Below are 18694 nucleotides of genomic sequence, written 5' to 3'. Positions count from 1 at the left end.
AGAATTGCAAGATGATGATCTGCTTGTACATGTGGGATCATTTGAAAAGACTGCATACTGATTCTGAATTTTGGTTCAGAGACCTGATGGAGATGCATATTCCAGAGTGGGTGGTAAATCCATTTGATGTGAATGATGTTGACCCCACATTGCAGCTCAGTAAGACATTACTGCAGAGTGATACAACAGCTCAAGTCATATTCAAATATAACAAGCAAAATTTGTGGATAAATAGTGATATTCAAAATAAGTTTCCACAGCTCTGGGAGAAAGCAAAATTGCTTTTATTGGATGTCCCGCCTCTTATCAAGTTGAATGCAGTTTAAGTCAAGCTCTTCATCTTCGATTATCTTTAAAAATATTCACAAACTCGCAAGTTAACATCAGTCGCAAGGATCTCACCAAACAGACAAAGTAACAATATTAATTGCTTTCTCACTGCTGGTAGGAAGACTATTATATTTATGAAATATAAAATGAAATTGCCCTTTTCAGAGCTTTAAACTAGTTTTTTTTAAAACTGGTAACATATATACTTATAACTGTTAAAACATAAATATTGACCGTATATTAGAATAATTAGTGTAGTTGACAAAAACAAAACTTTAGCAACTTGTAAAGGGTTGGGCCACAGAGGTAGTCACCAGTGGGCCACGAGCAGGAAAAGGTTGAGAACCACTATTTTATGCAATGCATATGGCATCTAGTGGTGAAATGTGAACATTACAACACTTTTCCGGATTAATGTTCTAGCCCAGTACACTCATAAACTTTTTTATTACAAGTTTCATTATAATGTTACAAATGAAAATTATCAGTTTCCACCGACCATGTCCTAAGTCACAAAACTCTGCTTGAATGCTGCTGAAGTGTATGGTAGGTATGTGTCAGGCACTGAAAAACTTTACTCTGACTTCAGGTTTTTGTATTGACAAGTTACTTGTAGAAGTCACTGTTAGTAGATATTTTCCTTGCAGTACAGTGTCCTGGAAGGATGATGAGATGACACAAGAATGTTGAAGAGGAAGAGGCCATATCAAGGCAAGGTAGTCAGGAGGCTCTCTTCCTGTGCAAAACAACATAAACCATTTCTACATGGGATTTTTTTTTGTTATATGGTGATAGTCATGCACACTTAAGCCCATTATGTTCATGTCAACTATCAACACCAATTATTCTAATTCTATACTAATCTATTTTTTTTGTTCTCCCCACATTCTCATCACCCTTTCCCCTCCCAAACTCTACAATTCATTTTCAGAATAGAGGCAATTTATGGAGTCCAATTAGCCTTTAGAAGTATCCATCTCTAGGATGTGGAAAGAAACCAGGAGGAAAATTAGGGGTGCACAGGGGGACCATGCAAACTGCACCCAAACGGCACCCCAGATATGGATTGAACACTGTCACTGTGCAGCCCAGGTTGCTGGGATTCGCTGTAGGGATGCCTTTTTTAAAAAAAACAAATTCCATTAGTGCCAGCCTTTAAAATAGGACAAAGTCTGCTTTGCAGGTGAACATTTATGTGTCAGCATCCTTTAATAGTTTGCCATTCACTGTTAACATTAGCGAAGTCACGAATGCTCCTTATTTAAAGAGAGCTGACTGCATTTAATTTTCCTTTAGCAGAGAGCAACAAGTAGACGGAGCATGCAGAATCATGAGGATTTCAAGTGTCCTGATGGGCATGCACATCATTTACACACATTGCATGTTTAAGAGATGTGCGGCAGTCAAAAGATTTCATTTCTAACTAGTTCATGAATGTGCACAGCAACCTGCCAGCTATAATGATGCTTTCATGCTGTAACAGCCTTCAAGCACTTGGACTTGAATCACCATTATCAATCAAAAGATAGCAACTAGGAGAAAAGATACGCTGATAATGTGGCTCTGATGCCTGAGTGGAACATTACAATGGATGCATACCATGGGCATGCTGACAAAAAAGTCTGCTCTAGCTGGACTGCTGAAGATCCCTGTACTACTTGGCAGAGTTGATCTGGAGATTTTCAGTGTAACACAGCATTGCCATCACCAGTCCTTGCCACCAGCTATACAGTATGTAGTTACAGAGTAGGTCGAGGAAAATGAGGAGGATTAAGAATTGAGTAATCAATTCAAACAGCCTCTTTATGCCCAAATTATCCCATGTCTATTCTTCCAAATGTATTCAACTAATCATCTGTAAGTGTTTCCTCGGTGTAATGTCACATTTCCAATTTTTGTACTTCAACACTGCTACCTCAGTAATTGCAACAACTGCTGGAAGACTTGACTTTAATGTAGGATTTTGAAGATGGGTCCTATAAAGCTTCTGTTTGAGATGCACCATTTCATATGAGCTCTAGCAATTTATATTGGCTAATTGACAGACACTGACAGCATGTCTTCAGTAGAATCAATTGCTGTCATCCTGTAACAGCGCAGGTACATGTTACACATGGCTATTGACATTCTTCTTGGGCAGAGTCACAGAAATCCTGTTAGATGATAGATTATTGGAGTGTTTACAACCTTCAAATCCCAAAGGTGATTACAACAGATTGTCAGCACTCCGAGCAGTGCAAACTCTAATTTTCCGATGCAATTCTCACACTTTGGACGCGTTCTGCATATTCTGAAATTAAAACTTGTCTTTAGATATTAAAAATTTGTCTGTGAGCTTCAAGAGCAGTTTACCTAGTTTACTGGCTAAATTAGTACATTAATTAATGCAGGTCCTGTAAAATATTTGAATTGAAATTTCAAAAGTCATTTTATTCCTTGGCTTGCCTGAACCCATGAAATGATTAGCTGCTACAAGATTTGTATGTGTAGCTAAAAATTACTTCCATTAATTTCCTCTCATGTGAGAATATACAAACACTTGGAAAACCTTGCTGATTTAGGTACAAATCTTTTGGGTGAATATTCCATTGTGTAATACAATGATTAATCAAAGGTTGGATGAATATATTGTATTGCAAGTTCGTCAAAGATGCTGTAGTCCTTTAAATATTATCTCCATGCATAAAAGGAAGACTGGTTCTTGCATGATTTTGATAACAGAAATATATTCTTAGCATGTGATGCAACTGATCTGTACCCGACTAGTGAATAAGCCAAACCCCCTGGCTCTGTGTCATTGGAACATGCACTTTCTTAGGGCACAGTGTTTCACTGGGTGGCCCAGAGGTCCATTCTGAACATAAGGGATAAGATTGTCCTATCATTTGGCAGCAGCCTAATTCCAGCTGTTGATCATATTGAATGCTTGTAAGTCTTTTAGCATTCAGAGCAAAATCAAAATACAGCTGCAGAATCAGGTTTATTGTCAGACTTGAATATCTTGAAATGTTACTTTACGGCAGCAGTGATGTCTAAATCAACCATGTATGAACTGGTGGATGCTGTCAATTATATTTATTTGTGTAAGGAAACAAACAGAGAAAATCTTAAAGGTTAAGATAATTTATTTTACGACAGCCAAAAAAATACATCTAAAACAACATATGGTTAACTTCACTATATTGCTGCTTAACAAAATAATTGAATTTACAGATGTAATAGAGTTCCAGGTTTGGAAATCTGGCCTCATTTTGACAAAGATTTTAGCTTTATTTTGAATATATATTGACAACAGTGTGTGAGTCAAAGAACTAGAGGTGGGATGCAGAGGATGACTCCCAGCAAATAAGATAGTCAGCAGGAAATAAAGTCAAATTTTTTTTCAGGAAAGTGATTTTTAAAAAAAAGGTAACAGAAACTGCAACAACATCTGCCAATAAAAGCAAGGCAAATTCAACAATGTAGATCGGGCATCTTAATTACATAGAAAGCATGCATGTAAGATCAATCTTAGTTAATCATAGCACCAAGCTTGATTGAGAGGGAATGATCTAACTGGTCACAATTACTCTACCTTCAGTTTAAGATAAGACTAGAAGACCATAAGATAGGGGAGCAGAATTAGACAATTTGGCCCATTGAGCCTGTTTTCTATTTCATCCCAGCTGATCCATTTCCAACCCCCTCAGCCCCAATCCCCAGCCTTCTCCCCATATCTCTTCATGAATCTTCACAACCATGTCCTCAACTTTGCCCAATAACTTGGCCTGCAGATCAGCAGAACATTCCTCTATAATTATGATGCACTTAAAGCAGAAAGTCAATTATAGAAGTTGCATATTTATTAACTTGATGCTTAAAAATTAATTTGTTCACAAATTTAATCCTTCCCTAAATAAAATGCATGGTGAGAATTTAATGATGCTGTAAATGCAGATGGGTATAGTAGTAATTCACACCAAGCTTACCTCAAATGCACTTTGCAGTCTGTAAAGTGCTTGGTGGTACGCTGAGTTCATGGAAGAAAGATTATGAATCCAGGATCTTCCTTTACAGAATACAGTCAAAGTTTTTTGGATAATTGACTACTGGTGTGACAGATAGTTGGAGTCCAGTGGTATGCAGAACTGATTTTGGGTTTGGTTCTACGCAGGTGGTTTCTTAAATCATGCAGATGGCCTCAGCACTACATCAAATACAAGGTTGTGTGAAAAACTTCAAATATGGTGGTTTTTATGTCCTATGTATATGTTCTTAGTGCAATGGAGTGATAATGTATGCTCACAAGTGTTAGATATACATAAAGTATATATCTAATCCCATTTTGAGATTGTAATGGAGAGGTCCATTTCACTGCTGTTAAATTGCATGTCTAATCATGTACATTATAACAGTGGAATACAGAAGAGGATTACTTCAATTTTAATCATATTTTCTGATAGAACTAGCTGCATAAAGTAGTAGGAGAAGCAGACTGCAAGGATTTTAAATTTTTTTTTTTGCCTTGATGAACTCTGCCTGATTCTGGTCCAGCTTATATGGATAAAGATCTCATTTTTCTTTGATTTGGTACAAAAAAAGCAACTTCTAACAATATCAGCTTAATTTGTCTTATTGTGTTATTGCATCATATCTGATTTGACATATTTACAAACTTTCTCAGAGCATTAGAACAATCATTCACAGACATGGAAGTGGCACATTGTTGTCATCGGTATTTGTTTCTGAAACATAAGGCACATAGTTGAGGCAGTTGCTGTAGTATATTTGATGTGGCAGTGCTTGATGCCAATTCTAGAACACTGGAAAGATGAGCTGTTTCACATTCTGAACTACTAATATCAAGCATGCTGAAGAACACAACAATTCAATAAAATTTAACAAAAAATACCACAAGTACTACTTACCTAAAAAGGCACCTAATTGTAATGGAGTATTTCACTTGCACTTTAAAGTTTCTTATTGGATAGCCATTACAGTATATTCAATATGTCTTGTTCATTAGTGCCTCACTAACATGATGACATAGTAACTTCATGTTTGGTTCTACATTAGGATACAATATAATCATATAGCACATGACTAAGAATTCTTTATCTCCATTTTTTCAGTGGCAAACTTGACCAAGAAAAAACATTTATTCAGAGTTAAGGCTGTTAGTATCCAGGGCTGTTAGTTCAAATGCTTGATAAGAATCCAGAAAACGCAGACAGAAAAACACATAATAATTTGAACAAAAAAAGGTTTCATTAAGAATTTTCTAATATTCATGTGCATGTGAATACAATGTAACAGCTTCAGAAATGAATTTGCCTTAAGTTTTATTTTAAATTTATGTTGACAATAGTGCCTTTTCATAAATCAATAGATAGCAACAAGTTAGTTTCCAGCAGAATAGGGAAGTTCATGAAAAACTGCCTGCTCTCAATGGATTTATTCTACGTACGCTGCTTGTTTCCATTTCTGCTGAACAGAACCAATAACTTTTATGTTTTACTTAGGCTTTGGTTTGCAACGTAATACGTTTATGGAGTTTATTCTGTAAACTAATCTGTGTTCATATGGAAAAACTGTATAAAATTAACAAAACCCTGAATTTTGCTCTTTAATCAATACATTAAAATTATTTAATGATTTACACCTACTGCTTATGCAGTTAAATACACACCTAATAACGTAGGCAGTATTTGTGCATAAAGTGATGTACCACAACTGATATGCAACATATCTGCATTCTATTCAAAAATTACTGGAACCTCTGACCAACAAGAAAGCTCAATCACAAAATCCATTAATATACTGAATTATACAAATTGGACTACAGCACAAAATTGCTTAGAAGAGGATGAAATCTAGTACTGTAGTTGGGCTACTTTACTGAACCAACGTTGGTCCTATGATCTTTTTAAAAATGGTATGAGTGCATCATTTCCCATTCATTTACTAGACCACCATTTCCAAGGTGCTTGTTGGCCGTGCTTAGATCATAAATTTAAATAAAACACCTTCCCTGGAATATTAGGACTGACGGATTTTAAGGCCAAGTAATATGTTGAATCTTTCTCTTTGGCTCTGTGGATCTTAATTCCCCCTGTGGGCAAAAACAAAATATTATTTGCAAACTTAAGCATTCAGTGCATAACAGTGATAATGTACTCAAATTATCTTTAACCAGAAACTAAAATATCCAATCATATTGCACTCATCTATGTGTTTTCAATTTTTTTTTCATATTCGTTTACAACATAGGTCATAATTTGGTCCATTGAGCCCATGTCAGATTAGTCTTATCAATCCATTCACTTCCCCACTTAATTCCCTATGATATTATCTTGATCACATGCCCATTAACTCTCCCTGCATGCTATTAACTCTTGTGCCCATAATTGCATATTTTTAGTATCCAATTACCAATCAACCAACATTCCTTTAGGAACTGGAGGGAAACTAGAGTACCTGAGGGAACTGCATAAAGCTCATAATGAGAATGTGTAAATTCTATACAGATTGGACTGGAAGTCAGAATTGAACTTTATAACACTGTACTGCTCTTGCTAAGAATATTTCATTAGTACATAGCTATGCACCAGTCTAAGTGTGAACTTCTCCAGTTCTCCCCATAAGCCCATGCATTTCCCCTAGGAGTTCCAGTATCCACCCACATCATAGATGTGCAGGATACTTGGCCACTTAGTTGGTCTGAGGATACATCCACAAGTGAAATGAGGGGAGAATAAAATGGGATAATGTGAATGAGTGCTTGATGATCAGCACAGACTCAATGGGCCAAAGGACATTTTTCTCTGTTTTGTGCCTGTCAGAACATACGTCTGCAGTTAAATGATTGATTAGAATACAATTATTGATTGCCCATTTTAAACACTAAGTTCTGCAGATACTGGAAATCCTGAGCAACGCACACAAAATGCTGGAGGAACTCAGCATCAGGCAGCATCTATGGAATCAACAGTAGACGTTTTGGGCGGAGAGCTTTCATCAGAACTGGAAGAAGCCATTAGAAGAAGGTGGGGGGAGAAGTACAATCTGGCAGGTGATATGGCCTGATACTGCCGTGATGAGGCAAATTCAGGTTGCAAGAGCAACACCTCATATTCTGTCTGATAGCATGAATGTTGATTTCTCTTTTCTGGTAATTATTCCCACTTCCCTGCTTTTTTTTCCATTCCCTATTGTGGTTGCCCTCCCTTCTCCTCCATTGCCTATCAGCACCCTCTAGTTGCCCCCCCCCTTCTTTCATGGTCCACTGTCTTCTCCTATTAAACTCCTTTTTCAGCCCTTTATCTCTTCCACCTATCACCTCCCAACTTCTTACTCCATCACCCCTCCTTCACCCACTGACCTTCCCCCTCACCTGGTCTCACCTATCATCTACCAGCTCGTACTCCTTCACCTCCCCTAACTTCTTATCCTGGCTCCTGACCCTTCTTGATGCAGGATCTCAGCCTGAAAGTGCGACTCTTTACTTCCTTCCATAAATGCTGCCTGACTCGCTGAGATTTGGTTGAGGTACAAATAAGAGGGAAATCCTTTTAGGCCATACATCTCATGTGTCTCACCCCTGAGCTGTCCACCACCTGCACTCTCCTTGCCAAAACTTAAGTTAAAAAAGGACGAGTTCCCATGACATAACAGTGATTACAACATGGAAGGAGACTGCTAGCTTAACAAGTTTCTTATAGTTTCTAACTTCTAGTTGCCAGCTTGAACCAGTTTTCCCCTCACTTCCCAATATGCAAATTATTTTGGAAACTGTTCTGGGAAGAGCAATAAAAGTAATCACAGACTCAAATACTTTTTTTTTTGAACAACTGATTCCTTCCCCATGCAGGAATGCTGGGAGGACAAGAGTGCAGATGTTGAAATCTAGAGTAACACATAAGATGCTGGAGCATCTACAGAGAAAAATAACAGTTCCTTCATATAGAGTGATCAGATATGAGCTGTGCGAACCAGGGAATTCCTCCAGCATCTTATGTGTTGTGCCAGAAATGCTAGAAATTTGGAATGCTGCTGCAGGTTTCAGATGATCACTGTTCATGTTTATTAGATCCACACTGTCCAGTTAGAAATAGCATCCCATTATCGCCATTATATAACTGAAAGGTCTTATTAATATTCTCATTTAAATCACAATGTTAAAGTACTGTAAAGTGTTACATTTCTGGACCACTGAAACTTTATTCAGTAACAGAATCCCATTTGGAACAAATATAGAAAAAGTCAGTCTTGGAACTTAAGAGTATAGAACACTACAACACAGCAACAGGCCCTTCAGCCTATCTAGACTTGGAGAAAGACAAAAGGACGGACTGATATGTATGTGAACACCGATGTATTAGCTACTTTAAGACTATGGCATCACAGAAGCAGACTAACCATATCCTTGCATTACAATAAGTTGACTGCCCAGAAATTCAACCCACTGGATGTGTTAAACACATTGTATAATAGCGATAATGTTGTACTTTTCATCCAAAATTCAGTTACAACTGTTATTCAGTGGAACAAGGTTTTGAAGTTAGAATAAAACACTCATTGCTTCTATATAATGTATTTAATGCTACTGACTCTAAGTTTTTTGTTTTTTAAAATTCCACCATAAAGCTGAAACTACTTTATCTGAACTTGGGCAGCAGCAAGAATGGAAATAACAGTATAGAGGAGTGCTTTAAGAATCCTATGGAGGAAGAAATTCATACCTAACTCTTTGAGGACAATAGATATTTCAGACCAAAGGACCTCCACTTTTAAGGTCATGTTCCTTTGAAGCTTGCAGTATTATTTCATTAGGGTATTGAAGAAAATAAAGAAAAAAAGCTTACACAAGTAGAAATACATTAAGAAGTGCAAAAACAGTGGATGAAATGAGTTTATAACTTCAACTTTTGGCTCTCTCTTAGGTAATCCAATTTTAGATGAGTGAAAATGACTCACAGAAAATACAGAATCATTTGCCAGTTATCAAAGATTGCCATTTCCTTATTAAGTATATGAATTTATACTTGACAGCTTTTAAAATGTTCTTTTTAATATTTACATACTCAAAATAGCCAGCTAATTTTTCTAAGGTCTGCAAACACACCATTAACAGAATCCACCAATAAATTCAGCAGGGAATATGGCCTTGGGCTCTCTTCCAACACAATATAGTTTGTAGATTAGTGAAAAGTGCTGAATAAATGTGATTAGTAATGCATCTAATTGATGCTTAAAATTGTGATCATTTATGCTAATTGCTAGCTCTCACCAAGGGAGCATACTGTTTCCTAGCCAATGAAAATGAACTCCAGAGACCAGATTGCAGAAGTAAGGAAGATGCAATTTTTTAAATAAAACATTAGGTAGACATCAGAAGTAATATAATGTTGAAGTCTTTAAGAGTATGCAATAGAATGATGCCATGAATGAGGAAACTAAATTAAGCAGAAAGACTAGAGAAGACAGAAAACAACAGGAATTCTGCAGATGCTGGAAATTCAAGCAACACACATCAAAGACTAGAGAAGACAGAATTGTCTTTAAAGTATGTTAGGACTAGAGAAGCTAGAATTGTCTTTAAAGTATGTTAAGGATTTAATAGGTGGAGGAAGAAACCCATGCCATTAGTAGTACTGGTAGCCAAATAACTGGCAAAAAAGGAAGAAACATTCATTCATGCACTGAGTCATGAGCTGTTTAAAAGATTCAGAATCTAATTGATAGTGAACTGCAGATATAGATGAAAAGGAAAAAATAACTAAGACTATGTGATCGCAGAAGGTCTAACCAGATAAAGAGGGGACGTAGGAGATTGTGCATGCTGGAATCTGGAGTCATACACAAAGTGCTGAAGGAGAATGTCAGGCAGTTGACTAAATACAGTAACTGTTGCAAAGGACCAGAATGGCACATGTATGAAGGCCTTTTTCCATACATTAAGATTCTATGATGGGCAAGGTTCCCCAAGAGTCTGTATTAGACCTTAGCTTTATACACTGTTTGACAATCAGCATTTATATTAGCACTTTTAACACTATAGATTTCATTCCATCTTACAGGAACACTTAAGAGCTCCACATTCAAGCTTTCGGTTAATAAAAGTAGTAAGGTATGGGTAAAAGCTTCAAGAAGATAGTTCCACTAATCGGAGGCTTTGCACAATAAAATACTCTAATCTTAAGTGGAATGAATAAAATAGTTGATGAGGTGATTGGAGTTACCATGAGGGAAGAAAACTATTATCTCCAAGTTGAAACATGACACTAAGTAATTAGTTGCATACAAAGCTAAATTAAGAGGGCAAATAGAGTTGAATATGGGGAAACATGAGCTGAACAATTAATTTTGAATTAAATAAAAACAGGAATATTCTCTTAGGCTGGAGTTACAATGAAACTAACTTGACAAATGAATCTTTGCACCTATTTACATGTTTGAATATGGATACTGAGAAGAAACAAAACAGCAATGGAATGATAATTAAGAGGGCATTAAAAAAGTACATAATTGGGATGTTCAAGATCCCTGTCTGGAAGACTGTCAATTTTATGCTTTGCACCTCAAAAATATGAGACAAGTTTTGGATGAGGTACAGTGCAGACCCTCTGGGATTCACTTCATAGTTTTAAAGAGTTAAATTACAAGGGGAGGTTACAATAGCTTATTTTGTATTCTGAAGCTTAGAAGTTCGAGTACTGTGCCATTGAAGATATTTAAAAATCACTGATTTCCTCCATGGAGCAATCTGCAATAATATTAGAGCTCAGCTACCAAGGGCAATAGGCATTTTTTTTTGCATTTAGTAGATGTTTTTACACAAATGAAATTTAAATAAAGATTGTAAAGTCCAACGTGTGAAGGAACACCTTGCCACAATCTGCTTCAATGTTGACAATCTTGAGTTTAAATCATCTGTTCTTGTACATATGATCACAATCCAGTCCATCAGTGGTTCCTTTAAGGTGCTTGCATATTTGGCTGAATGTTGAAATTTTGCGTAAGTGTAATTTATTTTCTCAGTCATGCTCCATCACAAATCCTTACATTTTGAAGTACAAGTCATGTCTCACTGAAGTGTTGTTTTGCCTGGCTGGGTCATCTAAAACTATGGGTCACTGCCTCAAACCATATTAAGCCATTCGGGACAGAGGTGAAAAGTAACTGCTTCACCCAAAGGATAATGAATCTTTGGAAGGGTCTTTGAAATGACAGATGCCAATGAAGCTTCAGTTACCTAAAACAAAGACTGATGGGCAAATCGAGGCACATGGAGTTGGTGGAGAAAGTGGTACTAAAGTAAAAGATTAAGCCATATAATAGAATGATAGAAATGACATTTTATAAACACACGTAGATATATCAAGTTCAAATTTTACAAGCTCTCAGGCTGTACACCATCTTCTAAAATGGAATTACTATTGCTTGTCATGCCCATGAATGCAGAAGTTTAAATAAAATTTTATAACCCTACAAATCTTAGGAATGGGGTAACAGGAGGTGGTATTCAAAATCTTTACTGCTCAGCTTCCCTTTCTTGAGTTAATGAGGATCGTAAGAAAATGAGAAAATTGTCAATGACGTAACCGTCCCTCAGTTCAAAGAACAAAAGAGAGTCCATCAGGAAGATAGAGGAACACATATGAGTACAAGTCTTAAGCAAATTTTAAATTGTGGTTGTGGTTTGGCTTTGTATACCACTGTCTGGCTGGAAGTTGGCATAGGAAGTTCCCCAACTCTGCATCTGTGCCCAGCACAAGAACTTTTGACAGAAGTACATTAACGCTCAGATTTGTGATTACATTTACTTTTTTAAAAATCAAAGAGACCTTGCTATCTCAGTTAGGAGTTAACCATCATGCTACAATATTGTTCTCCAGTTCTCCAGAGGAGAAATGGATAAAACAAGTAACAACATACAGAATTTAAATCGAAGTTCTAAAACAGGAGGCCTGCGATTTGTGGAATGGGTGCCAGATATAGTTCATAGTCAACAGCACAGATCTTGATCTAGAGGGTAAGCAGGCCTGATGAAGTTTTACCATCATATGACATTAACTTCAAGGCAAGCTCACAAAACGTTGTGAATCTCGACTCTAATAATATATCAGAATGTACAATAATGGGTTACTTTAACAGCCTGATGTATCACAACAATGGAAATTTGGAATTAAACTATGATTTTGTAATCCTTTTGAAATGTTAACCTTTTCCTCTCACAATAATTAGCATGGAAAGGTGAAAGAAATTTATGCTTACTTCCTCTTACCAAAATAAAGGGCTACACATAGTATCCTGCTTGGCATTATCTATTTATTTATAGAGCTACATTGCACAGTAACCCCTTCAAGCCACACTGCCCAACAGCCCCTGACTTAACCCAAGTCTCATCACGGGACAATTACAATGACCAATTAACCTACCAAACGGTACATCTTTGGACTGATGGAGGAAACCAGATCACCCAGAGGAAACTCTCACAGTCACAGGGAGAACGTACAAACTCCTTACAGGCAGCAGCAAGAACTGACCCCTGGTCGCTGGTACTGTAAAGCATTGTGTTAACCACTATGCCATTGTGCTGCCCCAAATTATACAGATTAGAGCTAAAATTTTGACACTTTACAATGGCATCCAGGGAACAACAGAGTTATGCACAAGAGTTTTTGCAGATGTTGGAAATCCAGGGCAACACACATAAAATGCTGGAGGAACTCAGCTGGACAGGCAGCATCCATGAAGAGTGTCAAATGCTACAGAGTGAAGGTAGGAGAATGGGTTTGAGGGGGACAATAAAGCAGTCGTGATAGAATAGTGGAGCAGACTTGACAGGCCAAATATCCTAATTCTGCTCTTATACCTTATGGTCTAAACAGTCAACTTTTCAGGCCAAGAGCTTTCATTAGGACAAGAGTTATAATTCATTTGTAAAAAGTCAATGGCAGCAAATACTGGAAATCAGAACTAAAAGCAGAAAATAGCTACGACAGGCAGCATCGAGGACCTTGGACTTGAAATATTACCTCTTGTTTTTTCCTTCCACAGATGTGGCCTGACCTTCTTCCAGGAAGATGATTTTATCGTAGATTTCAAGATTCTGTAGTTTTAAAAATCTTTGCTAGCTCTGAGAAGGCGATCTGTCATAAACATCAACTGCTTCTCCATTCTCAGATGTTACTTGACCTTCTAAGACCTCCAGCATGTTCTTTGTTTTGTTAAGATTTATAACATACTGACTAGATGAATGCAGTGAAAACTGATGCATACTTAAGGATATATTGGTTTGTATACCAATTTTTAATAATAGCACATTTAAAGCTAGGTAGTAAATATGATCACTCACAAAAAACAAACAAAAACTGTAAATCCATATTCGATTATGTTTATTTGACCAAATGCACTAACTTGAAGCATGAGGACATTACTATTTCATATAATTTCAATTAAGCAAAAAGACTGGGTCTAATGTCACTCTTCAATAGGACCTGTTCTTCAGCACAAGGCTCACCAATTTCATTCATTTCCAGCCATACAAAAAGATACATTGCAATTACACAGATGTGCAAAGAAATGTTACATCATAACTGCATTTTCTTTTAGGTCTGACTGAAAGCGGTAAATCTTAAAACTTACTGGTGGGTCTCCCTCTCCATCTTTTGGAAGAGCTCGTTTTAGTTTTATGGGATTGGTGCCTCCAGGAGATGGTGGGCACGGCAAAGGTGAAGTTTTCAAAGGCATGTCACCTCCATGTTTCATGGTAGCCATACCATTAGTAGATACGGCACCTCGAACTGGATTTTTGACTGCATTATTATCAGTCAGAATGCGTGTGTCACTCGGTTGCACAGGAAGTTTATTAGTGGGTCGCGTGTCAGCAATCCCTGCAGGCAGACGTTTGACTTGATCAGCCATTCCATTTTCATTCTTTTTGATTTTTATTTTTGTGCTCGTAGAGTTGCCATCAAACACAATGAGAGGTCTTTTTCTTGAAGCCTCTGATGTTGGTCTGCAAAGTAAAAGAATTCCATTGAATACTTTATTTAAAAATGACCAAAATAGAATGTATTGCAATATAGGGGCAAATTACTGGGGGACAGAGACAAGGCTCATGGAGAATTATCGCATATTGAGCTCAAGTAATGGGTTGTTAGATACAGAAAACGCAAAAGGCCTTAAGGACCACGCTGGAAGGATATTCCATATTTCTCTTGACTGTGGTAGTAACAGCCAGGTTGATGTTAATGCAAGATGGGAGATGAAGAATTTCTTCAAATGAGCTGACACGTACATCAAAACATACACTGAAATGGGTTGCTACGCCAATGACTGAGTTTGATTTTATCTGTGATGCTCTTCGTACGGAGTTTGTGTATTCTTTGAATATGGGTTTCTCCTGGGCAGTTTAGCTTCTTTCATTATTTCAAATTCATGCTTGTTATTGGATTAGCTTCCTACTCTAAATGACCTCCCCTGTAGATGGATGTTTAATGCAGATGTAAGAGAGGATGGGTTACGTGAGATTGCCTGAGAGCCTGCACCAAATGGTATTGCTTTATGTCACATGGAAAAACTAGGAAGTAAGGCTATTTCTATTCTGGCTAAACCATGACATCATGGAAGTAGTGTCCGCACTAAATAAAATGTTCAGAACAAGTAACAAGAAGCCCAAAAATTTGATCAAATGTCATTGATGGAAAACACTGCTCCACAGATACTGGCTGTCTTGTGGAATCAGGTATTTGCTGATTTTATTGGCATAATTCCTCACAAATACAAAAACTCCAAATGTAGGCACACTTACAATTCTATGTACAAAAAATGTATAATAAATAAATTGAACCTAAAAATGATTCCAGATGGTTTATAACTTTCAGTATTATTACATCAATTTTCTTTTTTTCCCTCAAATATTTATGTAACTACATTAAAATTTTTTTAAACTAAACTGAGCGTAGCAGAAAGAGCTAGATCAGACAGGTATAAAGCAATCTGGCTGATCACTGTTGTTGAAAATCAAAATGATTTTTGAGAGATTATGTCATTAGTCCAATTATGCAAACCCAAGAAATTTGTCGTTAATATTAAGCTTTGTTTATTTGCCTTAACCTGTCTGGGTTCTTCCCACTGCTGGCCAAACCATCACCAGCACCCTCCAATTAAACATGTGAACAGTAATTTGCATGAATTAACAGGAGCCAATATAATTTCAAATTTCTCAAAGCTAAAACGCACATACAAAAAAATCAGGGTAGACCATGAAGCCTTTTGACCCTTTGTGCTATTCAAAAAAGATTACGACTCATCAATTCCTTCCCCAGCCAGAAATCCACTAATGTTATCTTGAGTGCAATCAGTGGCAGAGTTGCCAAAGCCCTCCCAGGGTGGGGGTGGGGGTGGGGGTGGGGGTAAGAACACCAGATTATTTACTTGTTTCAGACCCCAGATTCCTTAGACAGAGAAACACCCTTCCCTGCAAACCACACACACACACACTTCTGTACTTTTCAATTCAGTCACTTCTCATTCTTCTAATCGCAGAGTAAGGTCTTGTACGTTACAGCTTGCCAAGGCAGGGACTAGGCTAGTAAATCTTTGCTGCACTCTTAAAGAAAACAAAATTTTACTCAATATTTCAAATGCATTTTCACCAAGGCCCGATATAATTGGCGTACTACATCTTTACTACTGTACTCATATCATTTACCCTGCTCTAACCTTGTTCAATGTCCTGCATGAAAATCAAAATATACCGCATCCATTGGCTTCCCTTGATTTACTCTTTGAGAATAGATCTTCAAAGAACTCCAATCAATTAAAATGACCTACCTTTCATAAATCCAAGTGGACTCTACACAGTTTTAATTATTTTCCAAATGAAGTGACAATTTTTAATCATATATTCCAGCATTCTCTCCGCTGTCGATATGCCAGTCACTCTTGTACTCTCTCCATATCCTTTCTTATTTAGTAGGGTTACATTTGTAACCTTTCAATCTGCATGAAGTGTTTCAGAATCTATAGAATTTTGGAACAGGGTAACCAGAGCTTCCATCATCTCCACAGCAGCAATAATAAACATTTTTGACTAACATACAAAACAGGAATTACTTGCCTTTCACTCTGAGCCACACTAATGGCCTGTTGTTCTCTTTTCTCAGCCATCTTTCTTCCCCATCTGTTTTTGGGCAGCTCTCTTTGTGGCAATGGAATGACATGCTGAATGTATACTTCGACAATCCGATCCTTCTCTGCAGCATGCAGGTTTGTTGTAGCTATTTCCCTCTGGAAAGAGAAAAAAAAGTCTGTGATAACAGTGTGCTGCACATACTAATTTGTGAGATACAATCTGTCTGTCTGTCTAGGTACCATATCCAATGCGGACGTTGGTGACCATGGTTTTCCATATAGATCTATCCCTCGTCCTTTGGATGACTTCCATTTCCTCGATGTGTAGCCACCTGGCTAGGCTTTTGATGTACATAAGCTGAGCCCTTCCTCCAGGTTGCTTCCTTCAATCTTTCCAGAGGTATGAGTTTTTCTAGTTCATCTTTCTGCATGATGTGTCTTGGGCTCTTCTGAGAACTTCTTCATTTGATGTGTGTGTGGTCCATGATATTTTTAACATTCTCCTGTAGAACCATAATTCAGCTGCTTCTAGGCTCTTTTCCATTGCTGGGGAAATGGTCCAGTATTCACTTCCATAAGTCAGGACAGAATAAATGTAGCACTGCAGTATTCTGTTTTTAGTGTACATGCTCATCTTTCTGTCTGTTAATATGGTACCCATCAAATGCTTTTTTTTAACAAGCTGAACTAGGTAAAGAGCAATGTGATTTTGTAAAAGACAAAGGTACAAGAAATGTGATATTGATGTTAAGGATACTATCACAACGAGCTATTCAAACATTGATATCACATCTTCTTTTACCATCTCCCCTGGCATCACATTCATAGTCATACTTTATTGATCCCGGGGGAAATTGGTTTTCATTACAGTTGCACCATAAATAATAAATAGTAATAGAACCATAAATAGTTAAATAGTAATATGTAAATTATGCCAGTAAATTATGAAATAAGTCCAGGACCAGCCTATTGGCTCAGGGTGTCTGACCCTCCAAGGGAGGAGTTGTAAAGTTTGATGGCCACAGGCAGGAATGACTTCCTATGACGCTCTGTGCTGCATCTCGGTGGAATGAGTCTCTGGCTGAATGTACTCCTGTGCCCACCCAGTACATTATGTAGTGGATGGGAGACATTGACCAAGATGGCATGCAACTTAGACAGCATCCTCTCTTCAGACACCACCGTGAGAGAGTCCAGTTCCATCCCCACAACATCACTGGCCTTACGAATGAGTTTGTTGATTCTAGGCACCTAACACTGTGTAAAACATAAACTTGCTCACGTATTGCCTTTAAAAATTTCCCCTCACTCCTGAAAGCAATGCTCTCTCATATTTGACATTTCCACTTTAGCACAATGACAATCTATATTGTCTAAAGATTTCTATATTCTCTAGCAGATGACTCTTCTGCATGTCACGCCAGAGAAAATAGCTCAATTGTCCAATATCTCCGCAATCCAGGCAACATTCTGGTGAACTTTTGAATCCACCTCTCCATCCTTCCTTCAATACACTGTCCAGAAATGAATTCAGTACTTCAAATGCTTTAAACAACTGGATTCTGACCAATAAAGGCAAGAATAATATATACTTTCTTTACCACTTTCAGGGAGCAAAAGGCTTGTTTGGCAAGATCTTCATCTTTGAATTCCCCCAGCTCCCCAAGTTCAACATCTCACACTCATCCAGACTTAACTCCATCTACCCTTTCTCTGTCCACAGATATGCCTTCAAAGAGTCGCTCTGGCTCATTGGAGATGCTTCTGCGCATTTCCAATAGCCCTGTTCTGACCTACATTAACTCCCAACAAGTCTCCACAAACGACCAATAGTATCGAGTTAGGAAGCGCTCCGCATCTCTCCAACTCACCTGCTCTAAGAGCTGCAGGAGAAAATCCCCAGTCAAAAGCTCAGGATGTAGCAACAAATTAGAATCAAACCCAACCATTCCTTCTCCCACCGCCATCTTCAGCAGCTCCCGCAAACAAATGACCCAGGGCCCACGTGACCGCTTTTCCACCAATCACAGTGCTCACATCACAAATCGTCGAGAACACCAACGGACACGGCAGGAGTTGCGCAAGCGCAGACCGTAAGGTCTCGCCAAACTGGAAAAGGGTTTGGGTTTCACGAGTTGGCGAACGCCGGCACTTGCGCTCCTAGTGGTGGGGAAGCGCTTCACAGGATCACGTGACACCTAACGTCGGCAGCAGCCAAGGTAACATGACCGGAAGCACCCGG

General features: G+C 37.9%; 1 protein-coding gene across 2 annotated transcripts; it reads right to left on the bottom strand.

The window, feature by feature from the left end:
- Positions 1-4736: 4736 nt before the first annotated feature.
- On the bottom strand, positions 4737-18476 carry c7h2orf49 (chromosome 7 C2orf49 homolog). 2 transcript variants are annotated; one of them, XM_063054037.1, is made up of 4 exons: positions 18324-18476; positions 16439-16608; positions 13960-14332; positions 4737-6421 (listed from the first exon to the last, which is right to left on the bottom strand). In XM_063054037.1, exons 1-4 carry the CDS (start codon positions 18417-18419, stop codon positions 6365-6367), a joined length of 696 nt encoding a protein of 231 aa, XP_062910107.1. In that variant the 5' UTR covers positions 18420-18476; the 3' UTR covers positions 4737-6364. The 2 variants fall into 2 exon arrangements, with proteins under 2 accessions (XP_062910107.1, XP_062910106.1); XM_063054036.1 differs by lacking the exon at positions 4737-6421 and having other exon boundaries at positions 13693-14332.
- Positions 18477-18694: the final 218 nt, after the last annotated feature.

This window comes from Mobula hypostoma, chromosome 7 (assembly GCF_963921235.1).
Source record: "Mobula hypostoma chromosome 7, sMobHyp1.1, whole genome shotgun sequence".
In the NCBI taxonomy this organism is placed as follows: Eukaryota; Metazoa; Chordata; class Chondrichthyes; order Myliobatiformes; family Myliobatidae; genus Mobula; species Mobula hypostoma.
Note: the sequence above shows the minus strand (reverse complement) of the source record. Positions and strands in the feature narration are given on the sequence as shown.